At 42.8% G+C, this 18,545-nt stretch overlaps 2 protein-coding genes across 7 annotated transcripts in view; one reads left to right on the forward strand and one right to left on the reverse strand.

The window, feature by feature from the left end:
• The first annotated feature begins 621 nt into the window (after positions 1–621).
• On the forward strand, positions 622–5,459 carry LOC311498442 (ribonucleoside-diphosphate reductase large subunit). The gene is made up of 4 exons (XM_084559034.1): positions 622–822; positions 2,508–4,489; positions 4,692–4,880; positions 4,985–5,459. The coding sequence occupies exons 1-4, from the start codon at positions 804–806 to the stop codon at positions 5,174–5,176; spliced, it is 2,382 nt and encodes a 793-aa protein (XP_084415160.1). The 5' UTR covers positions 622–803; the 3' UTR covers positions 5,177–5,459.
• Positions 5,460–6,583: 1,124 nt separating this feature from the next.
• The window catches only part of sipa1l3 (signal-induced proliferation-associated 1 like 3), a 70,176-nt gene continuing 58,214 nt past the window's right edge, over positions 6,584–18,545 (reverse strand). The window contains exons 13-24 of one of the 6 annotated variants that reach the window (XM_084559588.1): positions 16,788–17,039; positions 16,336–16,518; positions 15,738–15,862; positions 15,026–15,147; positions 14,492–14,937; positions 13,033–13,152; positions 12,532–12,694; positions 12,255–12,429; positions 11,979–12,137; positions 11,407–11,533; positions 10,895–10,976; positions 6,584–10,283 (exon numbers count right to left, since the gene is read on the reverse strand). In XM_084559588.1, coding sequence (XP_084415714.1) covers positions 10,089–10,283; positions 10,895–10,976; positions 11,407–11,533; positions 11,979–12,137; positions 12,255–12,429; positions 12,532–12,694; positions 13,033–13,152; positions 14,492–14,937; positions 15,026–15,147; positions 15,738–15,862; positions 16,336–16,518; positions 16,788–17,039 — 2,149 coding nt within the window. In that variant the 3' untranslated portion in view covers positions 6,584–10,088. Of the gene's footprint in view, positions 10,284–10,894; positions 10,977–11,406; positions 11,534–11,978; positions 12,138–12,194; positions 12,430–12,493; positions 12,695–13,032; positions 13,264–14,491; positions 14,938–15,025; positions 15,148–15,737; positions 15,863–16,335; positions 16,519–16,787; positions 17,040–18,545 lie in introns of those variants that run through there. The other 5 variants (XM_084559587.1, XM_084559586.1, XR_014699426.1 and 2 more) reach the window with 5 other exon arrangements.

Genomic DNA, 18,545 nt, shown 5'->3' on the forward strand with positions numbered 1-18,545 from the left:
TGATGAGATGACTGACAAAAAAAGTAATGGTGATGTAATGTTCATATCCGATTTCCATCCCTTCAGTCTTTGTTAGATAGATAGATAGATAGATAGATAGATAGAAAGATAGGTTTTATTTGTCACATGCACAGTTGTACATAGTAGGCTACAATGCACAGTAAAATGTATATTAGTACCTACAGCCAGTAGTAAAAAAATATAAGTGTAAATGTATAACTGAGAACCAAACACACTTCTAAATTTTCCAAATCTTATTACTCCAGGAAGCTGCACTGTGATGAACATGCAACTACATGAAATAACTTCTGAAAGTGCAAAAGTAAATGATGTAATTATGATTTAGTTCGCAGTAAATATTTGATGCTTTGTCTGGAGTTTATATATAAGAATTTCGCTTATAGTTATGTTTAAGAACATAAACTAGATGCTTTATTGCGCCTATGACCGAGTTATTGCGAACAAAACAACAAAAAAAAAGTGTTTAATAACCTACTTCCATGGCCCGCCTAACCGGAAGAGGAAGCTCGTAATCTTCTCTGCTCTGATTGGTCCTCAGACATGAATTCCCGCGGCTTCTCGCTGCTGATTGGTTAAAACGCTCGTCCACGTTCTTCCGGGGTTACGCCTTCCGCGCTAATATCTCCCTGAGCGGGTTTTTCAGGAGACATTCGCGCTTTTTCCTTCAAACCTACCTGGTGTTGCTGTCCAGCTGAGTGGTTTGAGACTGTGGAGCGGTTCAACTTGTGGCTGGAGAGTTGCTGTTTTCTCGGGGGACGAGTGACACCACATTTTTCGCCAGCATGCATGTGATCAAGCGAGGTGAGCAGTGGTTTGTTGTGTAGCTCAGGCCTCAGGTAGCTTCATTTCAAACACTGTCAGTAACGTGGTTCCTCTAGTAATTTTGAAATAATCTGCTGCCAGTGTTTGCTGATGGATGTTATATTCAGGTACCGAAACCTAAAATCCACGTTTGTGTCTATTAGCCAGCTGGGACCTGTTAGCTAACGTTAGCTAGTAGTTTAACTTAAGTTAAGCTATTAGCTAGCTAAGTAGCCAAACTATCTGTGTTTTACAGAAGTTATCTTTGTCGTGCCAAGGCTGTCACTTAATTTAACTCGGTACCCAGCTGCTCTAGAAGCCAGCATTGACTTTATGGTGTAGTTTTGTTAAATATTTTCATTGTAGTTTGTGTTTTCTGTCTCAGGTGTATGAGCCTTTGTCACAGATGGCGCCAAAATAAATATTAATTTCCCGGCAAGAGTGACAGCGTGGTCCTCAAGAGACCTAAATAATTATCACTAAAGATGTAAAAAACATAGTGTAGAAATAAAACATAAAGTAAACGATTTGATAAAATGCATTTTATATAGTTTGTGTAGTTTTTTTTTGGTCTTAAACAGGAAAACCTGCTCGACTTTTATACATCTGTGTCAAGTACTTCAGTTCATTAACATTATCAGCATCACTATGAAATAAATACATTAATAACAGTATGATCTGATCCATGTACAGCTGTTGTCAGTGAGGCATGAATGATTAAATTCTTAACAATCTTTGTAGGTACAGTTTTTTTTTAATTAAAGTATAAACAGAAACCTCACAAAAGATCAGAATGAGTAGAAATGTTGTGTTTTGAGTCAATAAATGATGCCAAACATGAGAGAGAAGAGGATCACGTGCTCTTCTGTCCAGAGGTGAAGCCTCATTGGCGAGATTACAAAAGAATCAAGACTGGAAATCATAAATCTGTAAAACTGGAGTCAGTCGTAGTTTTTTATATAAATACAGGATGTGGACGAAATGAGCTGCAAAGAATGTGCCTGTAGAAGTTGGAAACAAAGAGCTATTGTCTGAAAGTTTGTCATAACTTAAACAATTTGTAAAGCTGGCACTAGTTCTCCCTCTGTTGGCACACGGACGATTACTTCCACTGATATGGAAATGCTTTGGTTTTGCAGTATCTGCCGTTTAGAGCAGACTGCCATGGTGTGGAAAGTGAACAACAAAAAAAAAACTCTTCCAACAAACTTGGCAGCGCTTCAAACCCAAACAATAAACCGCTGTGGGAGGTCTCTATCAGATTCTCATGCACGCTTTTGACCAGCTTTAAAACCACAGCTATAAAGTAGATCACTAAACCTTAAACATTTTCCAGTGTCGCCCCGTATGACAAGACTGGGCCTCGGTAAGGCGTGGTTCTCAATTAAAAGTTTTGGGTTTGCGATCACAAGTGTGAACCATCGTGTCAGTGGCGTTAAATCCTGTTCATATTACTGACAAGGAGCTAGTCTTATGGTGACCTTCTGCTCGGCTGCTTTAATGTAGAAAAATGTTAATTTAAAAAGGTGCACGGCTGCATAACCTCAGAGAATCCTGGAGACATTTTACTAAAGAAAACCACTGAATCACGTTTTGTCTTTAGTTCTTGTAGGCAGAAAAAAATATGATTAAAATTGTGAATTGTCCACATCACATCACATTGTTTGTGTTTCTTCATCGTTCAGATGGACGCCAGGAACGCGTCATGTTCGATAAAATCACCTCTCGCATCCAGAAGCTTTGCTACGGGCTCAACTCCGATTTCGTGGATCCGACCCAGATCACCATGAAGGTGATCCAGGGTTTGTACAGCGGGGTCACCACCGTGGAGCTCGACACGCTCGCGGCCGAGATCGCTGCCACCCTCACCACCAAACACCCCGACTACGCCATCCTCGCCGCCCGGATCGCCGTCTCAAACCTGCACAAGGAGACGAAGAAGGTGTTCAGCGAGGTGATGGAGGACCTGTACAGCTACGTCAACCCTCTGAACAGACGCCACTCCCCCATGATCTCCAAGGAGACGCTCGACATTGTCCTCGAGAACAAAGACCGCCTCAACTCGGCCATAATCTTCGACAGAGATTTCTCCTACAACTTCTTCGGCTTCAAGACTCTGGAGCGCTCCTACCTGTTGAAGATCAACGGCAAAGTGGCGGAGCGACCGCAGCACATGCTCATGAGAGTGTCCGTTGGAATCCACGGCACAGACATCGAGGCAGCCATCGAGACCTACAACCTCCTCTCTGAGAGGTGGTTCACCCACGCCTCCCCGACCCTCTTCAACGCTGGAACCAACCGCCCACAGCTGTCCAGCTGCTTCCTGCTCGCCATGAGGGACGACAGCATCGAAGGCATTTATGACACGCTGAAGCAGTGTGCCCTCATCTCCAAGTCGGCCGGAGGAATCGGCGTGGCCGTTAGCTGCATCAGATCAACGGGGAGCTACATCGCCGGCACCAATGGCAACTCCAACGGTCTCGTTCCCATGCTGAGGGTTTACAACAACACGGCGCGCTACGTTGACCAGGGCGGTAACAAGAGACCCGGAGCCTTCGCCATGTACCTGGAGCCCTGGCACTTTGACGTGTTCGACTTCCTGGAGCTGAAGAAGAACACAGGAAAGGAGGAGCAGAGAGCTAGAGACCTGTTCTACGGCTTGTGGATCCCAGATCTGTTCATGCAGAGAGTGGAGCGCAACGAGGACTGGTCCCTGATGTGTCCCAACGAGTGTCCCGGGCTGGACGATTGCTGGGGGGAGGAGTTTGAGAAGCTCTACACCAAATACGAGAAGGAGGGGAGAGCCAAGCGCGTGGTGAAGGCCCAGCAGGTGTGGTACGCCATTATTGAGTCCCAGACGGAGACGGGGACGCCATACATGCTCTACAAAGACGCCTGCAACAGGAAGAGCAACCAGCAGAATCTGGGCACCATCAAATGCAGCAACCTCTGCACGGAGATCGTTGAGTACACCAGCGACGACGAGGTGGCAGTCTGTAACCTGGCCTCCATCGCTCTCAACATGTACGTCACCCCGGAGCGGACTTATGACTTTAAGAAACTGGCACAAGTGACCAAAGTGATCGTCAAGAACCTGAACAAGATCATTGACATAAACTTCTACCCTGTGCCTGAGGCAGAGAAGTCCAACAAGCGCCACCGGCCGATAGGAATCGGAGTCCAGGGTCTGGCAGATGCCTTCATCCTGATGCGTCACCCGTTTGAAAGCCCAGAGGCTCAGCTGCTGAACACCCACATCTTCGAGACCATCTACTACGCCTCTCTGGAGGCGAGCTGCGATCTGGCCGCCGAGCTCGGCCCCTACGAGACGTACGAAGGCTCTCCCGTCAGCAAGGGCATCCTCCAGTACGACATGTGGGAGAAGACGCCGACGGACCTGTGGGACTGGAAGGCGCTGAAGGAGAAGATCGCCAAACACGGCGTGAGGAACAGCCTGCTGCTCGCCCCGATGCCGACCGCCTCCACCGCCCAGATCCTGGGCAACAACGAGTCCATTGAACCCTACACCAGCAACATCTACACCCGCAGGGTCCTGTCGGGAGAGTTTCAGATCGTCAACCCTCACCTGCTCAAAGACCTGACGGAGAGGGGGCTGTGGAACGAGGAGATGAAGAATCAGCTGATTGCTCACAATGGATCCGTTCAGGTAATCATCCACATCTGGTCTTATTTAGATTTAAAGGTATCATGTAAAAACAATAAGAAAATAGACTTTTAGACTATTAGCTGACTGAATGGCAGCTCTTAATCGGAAACATTTCAAGATAAACCTGCAGAACAGTCAAATATATACTATTAAAAGTGTTTTTGGACTGAAGTGACATTTGTTGTGTCTTTTATTTTGACAGGACATTACTGAGATTCCAGATGATGTGAAGCAGCTGTACAAAACCGTGTGGGAAATCTCCCAGAAGACCATTCTCAAGATGGCGGCCGACCGCGGCGCCTACATCGACCAGAGCCAGTCCCTGAACATCCACATCGCAGAGCCGAACTACGGCAAACTGACCAGCATGCACTTCTTCGGCTGGAAACAAGTGAGTGGGACCTGGAGGACAAATCAGAGCTGAAGGACAAAGATTTTAAAAGTGTTATTATAAGTGATAATAATTTATGTCTCTCTCTCTCTCTTTCTCTGCAGGGTCTTAAGACGGGGATGTACTACCTGAGGACGAAGCCCGCCGCCAACCCCATCCAGTTCACCCTGAACAAGGAGAAACTAAAGGAGGCGCAGCCGATCAACGGCTCGGAGCAGGACGTGAAAGAGCGGAACACTGCAGCCATGGTGTGCTCCCTGCAGAACAGAGACGACTGCCTCATGTGTGGATCGTAGACGTCTCTTAAACGCTCCGACCTGTCGAGGCTCATCAGGCGTTAAAATGTCTGACTTGATTGTGAAGCTTTGGGTGATGATGATGATGATGATGGGCCTCGTGTTATAAATACTTCTACAACAGTTCATACTTGATTAATTCTCACTGACCTCATACTGATCGAGGTACAATGTCAAAATGTATAGACATAATTTTATTAACGATGTAAACCTCATAAGTACTTAAAATGTTTTTTCATGTTCGATATTTTGAAATTAAAAATAAAACATTTCGTATGCAAGATGCCGAGTTTTGTTTATTACTTTTGTGAACTTAAACGTCAGTCAGACACATGAAAATGTACCTGAGACGACATGGAGGCTGAAAAAACAAGATAATAAATTTATAAGATGAGGTGTATTTAGATGTTAAACTTTGTTTTGTAGTCAACAAATTCACCTATCAAGGAATAGCACTGAACAAGGTTTCCAGTTTATTAAATGTGTGTCATGAAAATCCATTTGAAAGCATTACAATCAACTTTGGAAATCTAATAGTTTACTCTACATAAACATGTATTTTACAAAGATCCCTCACTGGAAACACATTTCTGGTACCAAATTGAACCCTCTTGTTGAAGATTGTAAATTCTTGCAGAGATTCAACAACCTGCTGAAAACGGTACCTAAATAGTTTTGTCCATGTTGACAGGATAGCATCACTTTAATATCCTTCTGAGCTTTAGCAGATCGTCTCGACCGTGTCTACAAACCTAAATGCACTGAGCTGCTGCCATTGTGATTTGCTGAGTAGGTGAGCAGTTGAACAGGTGTCCCTAATAAAGTGGCCAGTGAGTGTATTTCAGTTCTAGTTCAGTTACCACATATTATTCTCATCTGCTCATACTCCTCTTCTCAATCCACCGACTGTAAACGTAAATCTGTCCAGATTTTGCCACAACCTCAATCAACCAATCACGTCACTGTTGTCAAACTGTTGTTGGCTCTTGAACATCACCCTGTCCTAACGCTGCTGCAGAGTTTCTTCCACACCTAAAGGACCGACTACAATCTCTGGACAACATCTACATGTGTATGAGCACAGCTGTACAGTATATTTAACCTCCACCACTTTAACAGTGCAGGTTTTCACTTCGGTCACAGCAGCTTTAAATAGTTATTGTACATTTAATATAGTCTCTATTCCTTATGTCTACATCCTATTTCATTTTTTCCGTCTATCTGCATCTACATTTCCAGTGGAGGACGAATAAAGTCTTAACTTTTATCTCTTGTCTTTAGTTGAAGTGCTGTGATCTTCCTCTACTCACATCGATTCTTCACATCCATCTAGAAGGAAATGTCTCCTGACTGAAACGTAATTTAGGAGGAAGGAAAGCTCGGAAGAACGAAAATCGGCACACGTCCTGATAGTTTAGTTTTTAATATATTTTTTATAAAATAATGAAAACATAATTTACACTTTTAAATGTACAAGTTATTATTACAACCCAAAGGAAACCTTTAAACGCTTCACGTACCTCTGCCACCTGCAGAAAGCACCGACGTACGGAGAGGAGACATGAAGCCAGAAGAAATAATACAAATCAAGTTTTATACAGAATCAAAACAGATACACAAATAAAACACAGTACCCTCTCTCACCTTCACTATTGTCTGCAACAGTGGCCAACGTGTTAAAAAATAAATTATAAAAATATTTAACATCTAAAAAAAAAAAAAAGGAAAACCGTTGTACAATATTACCATTAATAACGCATTATTGATTTGTTCAACAACCAGGGGCGTTTGTTTGTGGATGCTATAAATAGCTTAAAATTATACATAGCATGAACAAGATGTATATATTTATATATATATATATATATAAAAGAAACTGGGCCCCTTTTACATAAGCAAACTAAAGATTAAGACTAAAGACACAGCTTAACCTGCAAAGCTGCGTGGAGGGAAACGGGAGTGCGTCTGCCATCACTACAAACCTGAAACTAGAATAAACGAGATTTTTACAAGGCTGATTTTAACTGTTCGAACCTAAAGTTACTGAGATGACGACTAGAAGCTGCAGACGGCTAAAGGAGGTGGTGACAGTAAAGCAGAGGAGCGACACTTCCTGCCTTCCTGTGTCAGTAATAAAATATTTTAGTAGACAGTAGAAAAGGGCAATCCTTTATCACAGCATATCAACAGAGTCAAGCGATTGAGAAACGGCTGTATCATCAATCTGAAGAGTCTGTTTTTGGCTTTTCCCGGAAAATTAAATAGAAAAAAATCTTTTCCACGTTTTTAAATTCCAATATCACCTTCAAGCTAAAACGAAAATACACCCAGAGATTTTAAAGGGATTCCTAAAACGGTTTAAAAAGCAGGGAAAGTTTTTAAATCCACTGATATTGCATCTCGTCGCCCACCCATATCTGATGGTTTAGTGTCATTAACAGCATCTTGAGGAACCTGAGCAGGTCGGAGAGTTTCAAACAGATCCAGTTAGAGGAAAGAGGAGAAGAAAAACCTCCTGATGATCAGTTTCTACTGAGCAGAGACGATGATTTAGTTCAGCTTTCATCAGCAATATCTCAGCACAAATAAAATACTGATCCTCTGCAGGGATGTACAAGTACCAGCATTCAAAAACACATGTGACACATTTCCGAATGAAAAAATAGATATAGTAGACAATATCATTAAGCGAGCTAACTGTATAAAGTCGTGTTCGTGAGGGTTTATCACAGAACACGGGAACAAATCCTCTCATACAAACAAACTGATATGAAGGAGCTGCAGTGATGTTGAGTTTTATATACAGTACATGTTTACTGTAAGCACACACTACTAGAGACAGATTCACTTTGATTACAAGAGTAGTTTAGCATTTTGGAGAATTATTTGCTTTCTAGTTGAGAGTTTGGAGACAACACTGTTAGCTAAATATTAAGCTAGCAGAGGGTTTGTTTAACATAAAATAGGTTCAAATAGGTGGAAATTAATTTGGCTTTGTCCAACAGCAAGAAAATCAACCTACACACTAATACCCTTTGTTTTTTTGATGTCAAAATACCCAGTACGTAGGTATTTTAATCAGATTTGAGATACATTAAAAACGGCCACAGGACCTAACGAGTTGCTAAACTGGTGCAACGCCAGAAGCAGTTGCCAGGCAACCAGCTAAGACACCAGGAAGTTAGTGATACTAGCCAAAAGTAAACCCCTATAAAATGGCGAACTGCCGCGTTTATATTCCTGTTTTTGAGCGGATTATACAAAACGAGATATAACGTGTAAACACGCAGTTTGTAGCATGTTAACTACAAACTACTGCAAACCGATTCCTCGTGTTTGTAGCCGTTTATCGTTATTTAACGGAAAGACGTTAACGAGAGTGAGTTGCATTCTCAAAATGCAAAAAAAACAAAAAACAAAAAAACAAAACTATAAATATGCCTTAATAAACTGTCTTATAATTAAGAGAAAATAATACGTCAATAGACTAGAGGGGCAAGAATATGCATAATTATTACTTATAATAATTCAGAACCTGCCTGAGAACCGTCGTATTTTTGAGACTTTTCAAGCTCACATAAATTCACTAACAGTTGTGGGTACATACAAGGGTACAAAGCAAAACTAAACTGTCAATAAATAATTCGGCACAATTAATTTACAAAATGTGAACGAATGTATGTTAAAAAAGGGGCTCTTTTTGTCACGTATCCATGGCAACATGATACTTCCGGTATCTTCCAGAATAAACAAGGAAGTATTGGATAGTAAATCATCACTGCAAAAGTTTTTGGGGTTTTTTTTCTTTTGTGAATGCAGGACACTTGTAGATATCAATCTTTTTTTTTTATCTTACACTAAACTAGAAAGCAAAAGGGTGTAATTCTCAAAATGCTGCAGCTATTCCTTTAAATATAATAAGTAAAAGACCGACTGAGGGCTAAAATAGGGATCCAGTAGGTTTAGATCTGAGATGATAGGGCACTCAACACAATGCACTATATAAGAGATATGATGCCATTATCACTGAGCTGTGTGACAGCAGCCATTTACTCTACGCTCTTCAGGCTGATGGCTTGTTTCACATCCGTGGGCCACAGTTCATCCATGTAAACGCAGGACAGAAAAATATTGTGGCCCACAAGTTTCATATTACAGTAAACGAGTTTGTTCATCACTCAGTTGTCCGTTTAACAGACAGGCTGCACTCAAACTCTCACATTAACACAAACACACACACACACACCGAAGGAATAAAACGCTTCTCGAGCGCAAACACCGCTGTGCTGCAATGCTTCTGAGTATTGTACCATCACACACACATACCTCTTCAGCACGACTATTAAATGATATCAGTACAATGTTGATAATATTGATACAATTGTACCACACAGGCGTCTATTATCTACAGTACCATGTCTGTAGAGCTTCCATTACTCGTAGTGCATTATGGGAGATGCAGTCTGTAATGAGTCTTTTTTTTTTTTTTGGCTGATTGGCTGCAGGAACAGTATTAGGCCTCTCCAGGTGATGCAGTGTTCTGTAAAACAGTCAGGAACTCCTCTCCTGCTCGCTCCTCCGGCATAGTAGCATATGTATTCATATATAAGACAAGTAAATAAGACGTTTTGACTTCAGTTTAGAAAAATAAACAGGCTCAGGGTGTAGAGAGGGGGGGAGGGTCTCTGCTCCGTCTTTCTGGGAGTGTTGCATTTTAAAAATCCAGATCGTCTTCTCCTTACTGTCTCTGGTTTAAGGCAGTCCAGTGGAAGCTGAGTGAGTTGATGTCATCGGGGTCATGTTCTGCCACCTGTGTGAGTGCAAGGAATCGTGGGTAAGGAAAGCATATTTCTCTCACACTGGTCCTCCCTCTGGCCTGAATTTCACGCTTGTCTTCTCCTGCAGCTGTTGATCAATCCCTCTGTGAGTCCGCTTCATGCGTTAAGGAGCGGGCCTCGTGGTCGCTTTCTGTCTTGTTGAGGTTGGTAAAAAGCACGCTAAACTTGCGCAGCTGCTCACTGGCCGTCATACTCTCCTCGTGCAGACGCTGGTTGTTCTCTCTCAGGTTGGCCATCTCAGCGAGCAGAACGACTTTATCTTGCTTCTCCTGGTGGCAGAGGGACAGAAAATATAAGGGAAGAGGAAGCGAAATGAGAAGGAGAAATGTTCAAATGTGACCAGATTACAAGACTTGAGAAATTCTGAATTTCTGGGAAATTATTCACTTTCTTTCTGAGCTAAATATCAAACTACAGTCACAAGATGGCTAGCTTAGCTTAGCATAAAGATAGGAAGAGGGACAAACAATAAGGTAGTAGTTTCTACCAGAACTTCATAAGCTCCACTAAATCCATAACGTGATGTTTTTATGCTTTGTTTTTCTGTATGAATTCAACTAATGTGAAAATATTAACTGTCTGACTTAAGAAATGCTGGCCGTTAAATTTTGTTTGTTTTGGGCAGACTGGCAAGCGTTGAGACTAAGCAAAGCTGTCTACTCTTTTATCAAAAGAACAGATTTGAGAAGTGTTGATCCGATAAAACTGTACTATCACTTAAATTACAGTCACATCAACACCAACTAAAAAAAGAGTCTGAGTATCTGTGGAGGAGCTTGGGCACATTCACAAGTACAACTATGTCATAACACGATAGTAAAATCACGTCCTAGGATGAAATCCACCCCAGGACTGTTTAATAAAAGCTAAATATTCTCACTCTTTCCAGGTCGGTGTTCAGCTGTTTCAACATCACTTCCAGGTGGTAGAGCCGACCAGACAAATCGTTGGGCACCTCGTCGCTGTAAACACACACAGCACGCATTCATTTGCACAGAGCCACCAATCACAACACTAAATACACAAACACCAACTGCTGTACATGCCACAGTTGGTCTGGCCATACAGGTTTAACTGGTATTTGCATTTGCACAAAACATGAAAGCTCCTAAAATCCTCTTCGCTTTCTGTAATGCAGGTATTAGACGAGGATAAACAGCCTTTCTGTCAACACAGACATTCTTGAGACATCTCAAACAACAAACAATTTGCACTTGTGAGTATACACCAGGAGTAAACAGGCTGGTTCCAGCTGTTACGTACACTACCACAAGGTGGCAGTAGAGACAAGGTTTAAAATAGGACACAGCAACATGAATATTTATATGAGCTGTAGTCATAGAGGTGTCTGGTACTGTTTATTTTGGATATGTAACAGTGAGGTAGACCTACCCACTGAAGGTTGGCGTGGTCCGTGGAGTCTGAGGAGTTTGAAACTGGACTGGACTGACGACTGGTCTCGTGTCTGGACCTCCAGCCTGTGGCTCAGTCAGTGAGAAGAGGGAAACGGCTCTTTGTGCTGCAACACAGACATGTGACGTTATTTTCAAAAAGCTGTGTGAATGAGTCTTTCTGCTCCAGTGTCCCTCAGGATGCACGGCACAGTCACTCTGTGTGTTTGTCGATTTTAAATTGTGCTTTGTGGAGGCAGAGGACTTAAGGGACAGCAGGAACAGAGAAGCAGAGATGTAGATAAACGCCCTGATTCCTCTTTCTTTCTCAGGAGCGTCGTGAGAAAGAAGAGAGTTGGGATGTGGAAACCAGCCAAGCCAACACATTTGCACCATCTCCACCAGGGAGTTGGGGTAATGTAAACATTTTGCACCACATTAAGCTAATTTCACAAGAATACATGCAAACTTGCAGCGTCTCGCCTGCATGAAGCTGCTAATACAAGCAGTTTAAACTGAAAATCCACAAAATGTCACATGTTAGACGTGTCATTGAGCTTAAAATGAACAAACCTTCCTCACCTTCGTAGGCTTTAGCAGCATTAACGAGGCTGGACCACTCCAGTCCACAGGCTGTGTCTGGCAGTGGCATCAACCCTGGATCGAGCCTCCTCAGAGGGGGAACTTTGTCTCTCACTTCTGTAAGAGACAACTCCGATGCAGACAGAGGAACTGAGGGATGAGAAAGGAGAGCAGCTGTAAACAAACCTCTTTGTGAAACGAGGGTATCGCCGTCCTATAAAAGAGTCATGAATCAAACTAATAATGTCAGATTGCTTAAACACTCACTCTTCTTGCTCTGCAGGTGGTTAGAGGAGGTGGCGTGCTTTCGTGTGGGCAGCGTGCAGGTAAACAACACGTCCGCTGGGGTGGTTTGGTTCTCAGAGCTGGCATAGCTGGAATCTCGGCGTCCACTGCACAGTGACTCATCTGAAAAGGTGCGCTGCAAGGTACGCCTGGGAGACTGAAAGGCAAAGAGGTCACAGAGGTCAGAGCTGTGTGTGCATGTTCACATAAAGACTACTGACTGAAGGCTGGAGTAAACGTCTGCATGTGTGCTCCTCACAGGATCTCTTTGTGTCATCTCTCCCGGGTTGTCCATGATGATCAGTTTCTTCAGGTCGTCTTCAATGGTGCTCTTATGCGTCCGTCGTGGGGAGCGCAGGTCCCTCAGTGACGCTCGGAGCCGAGGTTGTCCAAACACGTTCTTTGAGTTGGTATCCACCTGCCTGGAGACATAAGATAGATGTCAGTTCATTTCTTTGTCCTGCATCTCTCCACAGTATCTCAAACTATTTACACCTTCAGATGTTTTAAGGTCAGTGTATTAGCAGCTGGTTCAGGCTCTATTGCTTCCAAAATAGAAACGCACTGAAACCACTTGAGTTTACTATTAACACTGCAACAAGAAGTTGCTGGATAAATGTGAGGAAAAGGAGTCCTTGTGTTTTTTTCTTCACGCTGAAGCAGATGCTGGCAATTAAACCATGCAAAATTTGTATATAATCATGTTTTTGCATAAGGAAATAGATCAGGAACAACATTAAATCAGAGCCCATCGTCTTACTTCTTGCTGTTGTTGCTGTCAGAGCTGGATGCGGTGGTTGTGTTTGAAGGTGATGGGCTGCTGTCTTCTGTCTGCCAGGCCGTTGGTCTGCTTTTTCCATAAAAAGCTTTAGGGGCGGAGCTGGACAGAGGGGTGGAGCTTAATTGAGTTAAAGTGGGCGTCGTCGTAGAAGCTCGGACATGTCGCGCTTTATCCGCGGTCGGAGTCTTGTAACCCTGCGGCGTGTAGGCCCTTAATAGATGAGAGATGTATCCATCAACGACAAGAAACTATTTTTAGGTTTCACTTGATAACACCGGTTAGGTAAAAGTGACAGGTTGCATACAAGAGTTAAACAAGAGGATTACGGAGCTAAAACAACATGAGTCAACTAAAAAACTCTCTACTCTTGTTTGCACTGGAATAATGAATATGTTTAGACCACAGGAAGGAACAAGCAGTTATTAAACATTAACATTGTGGGGATGTTAATGTGCTCAAATATGCATTTTACAGTTTTTGGGTTTATTATATGCTCATTTGCAGGAACGTTACAATATTTTATGTCATAAAAATACTATAATGTGAATGTGAGTTATACACAGTTATGAAAAATCCTAAAACGTATTCAAATAAGGACATAACATAAAATGCACCGTGTTTTTCTTTGTGTGCCATTATTAATTATATTTGTATATATTTTTCGTTTACTCCTCTTCGCCTGTTAGATGATGAAGGTAGAGAGTATAACTAAAGGTCATTTGTGTTGTCATTTAGGAACTTATTGAGCTAACTTGCTACGCTGCAATTTACAAAAGCGGAATTTTTATGAGTTTTCCTCCACTGCATAACACATTTAGTTCTCATAAATGTATTTGTCTATATGTCACACGTGGTGTATTATAAGCATTAAAACAAACCGTACATATTTACCAAACTGAACACTAAGACAAATGTTTTAAATTGTTCCGTTTTAATTTTATGTCTATATTATGTTATAGACTGATGGTCCCAAGCATGCCAGGCTCAAACTGCCACATTAGAGTCGATGACACTCAGGGTTTAAACACAGATTGTTTTAATCCAGCACAGCGGTCGAAGCCAGTTTGTGTTTGAATTTATGAAGTGAGGCTGGCAGTGACCAGTCCAGCACCACAGATGATCAGATCACACAATAAGCTGTATGTTTTACAAGGCTGAGGCTGCTATGATCCCTCATGTGCCCTTTCAAATACATGTTGATTTAAACTATCGATCTGGAGGCTGTACATAAACTACAGATCATTAACTAAAGTGCCATACTAAGTTCATCCCTTAAGTTAAACAGTATTTAACTGTTTAATTTAAGATTAATTCTGTCTATTCAATAAAAGCCAGAACATATCTGTGCTGAATCTGCTCCGTCATTCGTTGAGGTTAACATTAAATCATAAAATGTTCCATAAAACATCCATCTCATCTCATCAGAGAGTTCTCTCACCTGGGTTTGAAAGCATCCATTTTTTCAGCACTGGAGCCAGGAGGTGGGAATGTCCTCGTCCGGTACCCTTTGGTCTGATTGGCTCCAGGTTGTAGGATGGGCGAAGACTCTCGTCTCCTCACTTCTCCCCCGCCGCTGCTCCTTCCCATGGACAGCTCGTGGACGCCACTGTAGGTGGCAGAGTTGTGCATGGGCTTATGGGACTGGCTGCTGGACATGTTTCCGTGGCGGATGTTGTTGTAGTGGGTCGGGGCGTCGATGCCGCTGTCGTTGGAGCCACCCTTGTTGAGGAGGTCGGGGTCTGGATCAGATGGGTCACCCAGGCAACCCCCACCTACTCTCTCTCCTCCGGGTCCCCCGTCGAACCAGCGCTCGTCGCTGTGGCTGCTGGAGGCGTTACTGGACAAAGTGTTACTGCTGGAGTGGCTAGAGTACTGAGTCTCCCCCTGCAGAGACACGAGGACAACAGTCAGACTCAACGAGGCAGAGAAGGTGACAGATGAATGAATGAGACATGGTGATGACAAGTCTGACCTTTGAGTGTCTGTTTGGAGAGTCTTTCCCTGGGACATCCTGTCTTGTTACTCTCCTCTGCCCCGCTCCAATACCACCTGGTCCACGAGAGGACGACGGCGCCGGGACATGCCAGAGAGGTTCTAGACAGAAAACACACACAGACATTCACAGGATTAAAGCAAATTACACCGAACGTCCATGGCTTGCAAAGAGGATTAAATACTTATGGCACATTTAAACACTGACCTCCCCCCACACACACACCATCACTCAAAATCACACTCTGCTATCTGAGTCTACTGAGCAATACAAGCACAACACAGAGTCCAATAATAGAAGCCTGATTTCTTGGGTACATATCATCACCATTTAAGTTGATATAGTGAGAACATTTCAGAAAACAGTTCATCCAGTAAATAAAACTCTAAACTGGCTCTGACTTGTAGCTGTGTTTTTGGTTGGGGGGGGGCGGGTATCTAATATTCACTCTGTTAATCAGCTAGTGGCTGTTTGGTTCTAGTAAGATGGTGCAGAGCTTTATTTTCATTACTGCTGACACCAAAAATGACACTTATGACAGTGAATAAAAAGAATAAACTAGAGCTGAAAGACCAAAGCAATTATTTAAAGCTCCAGAGAGACTTCACATGTAAGTAGTACATCGTTTTAAGACATTTGAGCACCGAATACGAAACAGCTATTTGAACATTACTGTGTATGTGGGATGTACCTGTTTTGCAGCGCTCCATGGTGCTCTCCTGGCTTGTGAAGCCCGAGGAAGACTCTCCACTGGAGGTGATGTCCACGCTGAGGTGGGGTTCGTAGGGCTGCAGGGGGCGCTGTCCACTTCCATATCTATATATAAAAAAAAAAACGGTTGTAGGATTTAGGTTGAGTAGATTAATAAATATATTTGTGCCAATGTCTGTAGCAAAATACAGAGAAAGTGGATCACAGAGATACAGTGAAAGGACAAATTTCCCTCTAAAGCGAGGCTTAAACATATATTGTTTGGATTTGAACAGTTCAGTTTCTGTTTTACATCCCGACGGCTGCTGAATAAAACACGTTTCTCCAGTTGGGTGAGATATTATCAGCCTCCACACTGTGAGGAAGAGCCACCCACACAACAGATCCTTCCTCTGGAAGACCGTGTGTTCATACATGTCTAACTGCAGACCTGAACGCGCCGCATTATTCAGCCTTTCTTACGAAGCGATATAATCCCCCACTAGTACACAAAACAGTTGTTATGAGTAACGTCGGACATGTTTAATCAAGATCAGAGGTGTGACGGAGGAGAGCTCAGAGAACAAAACAAAACACACCTGTCGGGTGAAGGTTTGTAGCGTACAAAGGGACCTGGTGTGATTACTGGCGGCCCCATCGTGGAGAGGCCGACCAGGCCTGAGGAGGGCGAGGAGAAGCTGGCTGAGGGGTTCCTGTAAGGCAGCACTCTGTCACCTCCTGCAGGAGAGAGGCTGTAGTGGTTCTCGGGGTAGCTCACTGGCCTGAGGGAACCAGAGATAATGGTTAATTTAGAAGAACAAGCAGACCACAGAGGGGTGAGGCTGTTACAAAGACACAAACATAATTATCTAAATTAAATGAGAAACAGCAGCAGCTCCAAGTTATTTGTGTGTTGTTGTAAACCGAGAAGAACTAGAATAAAAACACAGTAAAGCAAAATTAATGCTGGGTTTAAGTACTTTAATTCAGACAAATAGTTCCTGTGAGAGCTCATTTAAAATTGTAATTTTTAAGTAAAATCAAAGCGCACCTTTTGGAGTTGAGGTGCTGAGGCTCTCTGTAGGGAACTGGCATCAGGGTCTTGTGCGAGCGGGACACTGGAGGAGCTGGAGGACCCATCTGGGCCCAGCGTTGCGGGGTGGGGACGCTGTGGAGCCCCTGAGGAATGGGTGAGCTTTCCCATCGCCAGTTTGGGCGAGGGGAGGGTCTGTATCCTGCTGCCAGAGGCTCAGGTTCGGGCTTCTGCTCCATGGTCTTCATCTCATACTCCTCTGTGCAGCCCCTAAAGAGACAGAGCAGAACAAAGAGCGCATCAAGTGAATCAAAAGATACTTAAATGTTGCTGCGCCACTTCCAAATACTAAGTTTATCTTGACACATCATTCATCAGTAGTTTTTGAGTCTGAGCTGTGGGTCAGTAAGAAGCAGCTCTGAAGGGCTGAACTGCAGCTGAACCAGAACTGTGGCTTCGGAGATAAATTTCCAAAGAATACTCCACGTTAGCGTCCTTTCATAACCAGCTTTGTTGATTCCAAAACACACGGCAGACGTGTAACAGAGCTCACTAATGAGCTCCCCTGACGCCGATGGAGGGAGAAAGAGAGGAAAGGAAACGGATTATTGGCACATCAGGACTCCATCTTTCCTACTGTGAGACTGAGGTCAAGTGTGAGTGTGTATGTGCATGAAATATCCCTTAATCTCATCAAAGAACCCCTCTCCCAAGGTCTCAGTACTGTACGTACAGCACATATGTGTAGGAAAACCGCACAAGAGAACAGTAGCTGAACTAAAATTAACGCTATTCTTTATTTCGTCCACAACAGCAACACTTTCAACAAACATTTCTTAAATCAAAGTAAAAATATTGAGCTTTTAGTCAAAAAAACTCATTATTTAAACAGCTCTCAAATGAATGATGATAAGCTGGCATTCATTCTCATCAATTATGAAATCACAGAGAGAGTTCCCAGCTGGATGGGGAGGTCATCTTCATTTATCAAGTGAGGACGCAAACACACCACTCAACTACATTTTTGTATTTATCATATTCTCTTCTCTTAGTAGTTTCTAACCTGACCTCCACCACGTTCATCACCATTTCATTCACAAAGCCTATTACAGGAGGACATCAAATATAGATATAGGATGGCATTTAAGATGAGAAAAATGAGGAGGAGGAGGAGAGAAAAGGAAATGAGCACGGTGAAAGGAGGGAAAACGGTGACATTAGGGTGAAATTCACGGAGGCAAGAACGGGATAAAGAAGCTCACCCAACACGCTGAAATAAAAGAGATGAGGACACAGTGTCTCTGTTTAATTAATCTATAAAATGTCAGTCACACTGTCTCATAGTCTGCCTTTGTCTAAAACCCAAAGATTTTCAATTTAAAAGCTTATACTTTTCTTTAAAATTGGATAAAACGATGAATATATATTGTTAAATTTGCTTATCGTTTTCAAATAAAAACTCAGATCCTTAAGGGTGAGAAATAGATTTTCATTTTTAGCAGACATGATAGTAAACTAAACATCGCTGAGGTTTGAAAACATTTTTAAGAGGGACACAGATGAAATCATTTAACCGAGAAATAACCTGCAGATTAATCAACGAAACAATGGTTAGTTGCAGCCCTTGACAGATGTAAACAAAACACTGAAGCACACGCAAACGCCCACACATCAATAAATACAGATTATGGAGGAAATTCTTTTTGTATGCAAGTAAAACCTAATAACATCAAAACATGAACGCAATCCACGGTCAGGACTCAGGAATCAATCGAG

Source organism: Chelon labrosus (genome assembly GCF_963514085.1).
Source record: "Chelon labrosus genome assembly, chromosome: 13".
Classification (NCBI taxonomy): Eukaryota; Metazoa; Chordata; class Actinopteri; order Mugiliformes; family Mugilidae; genus Chelon; species Chelon labrosus.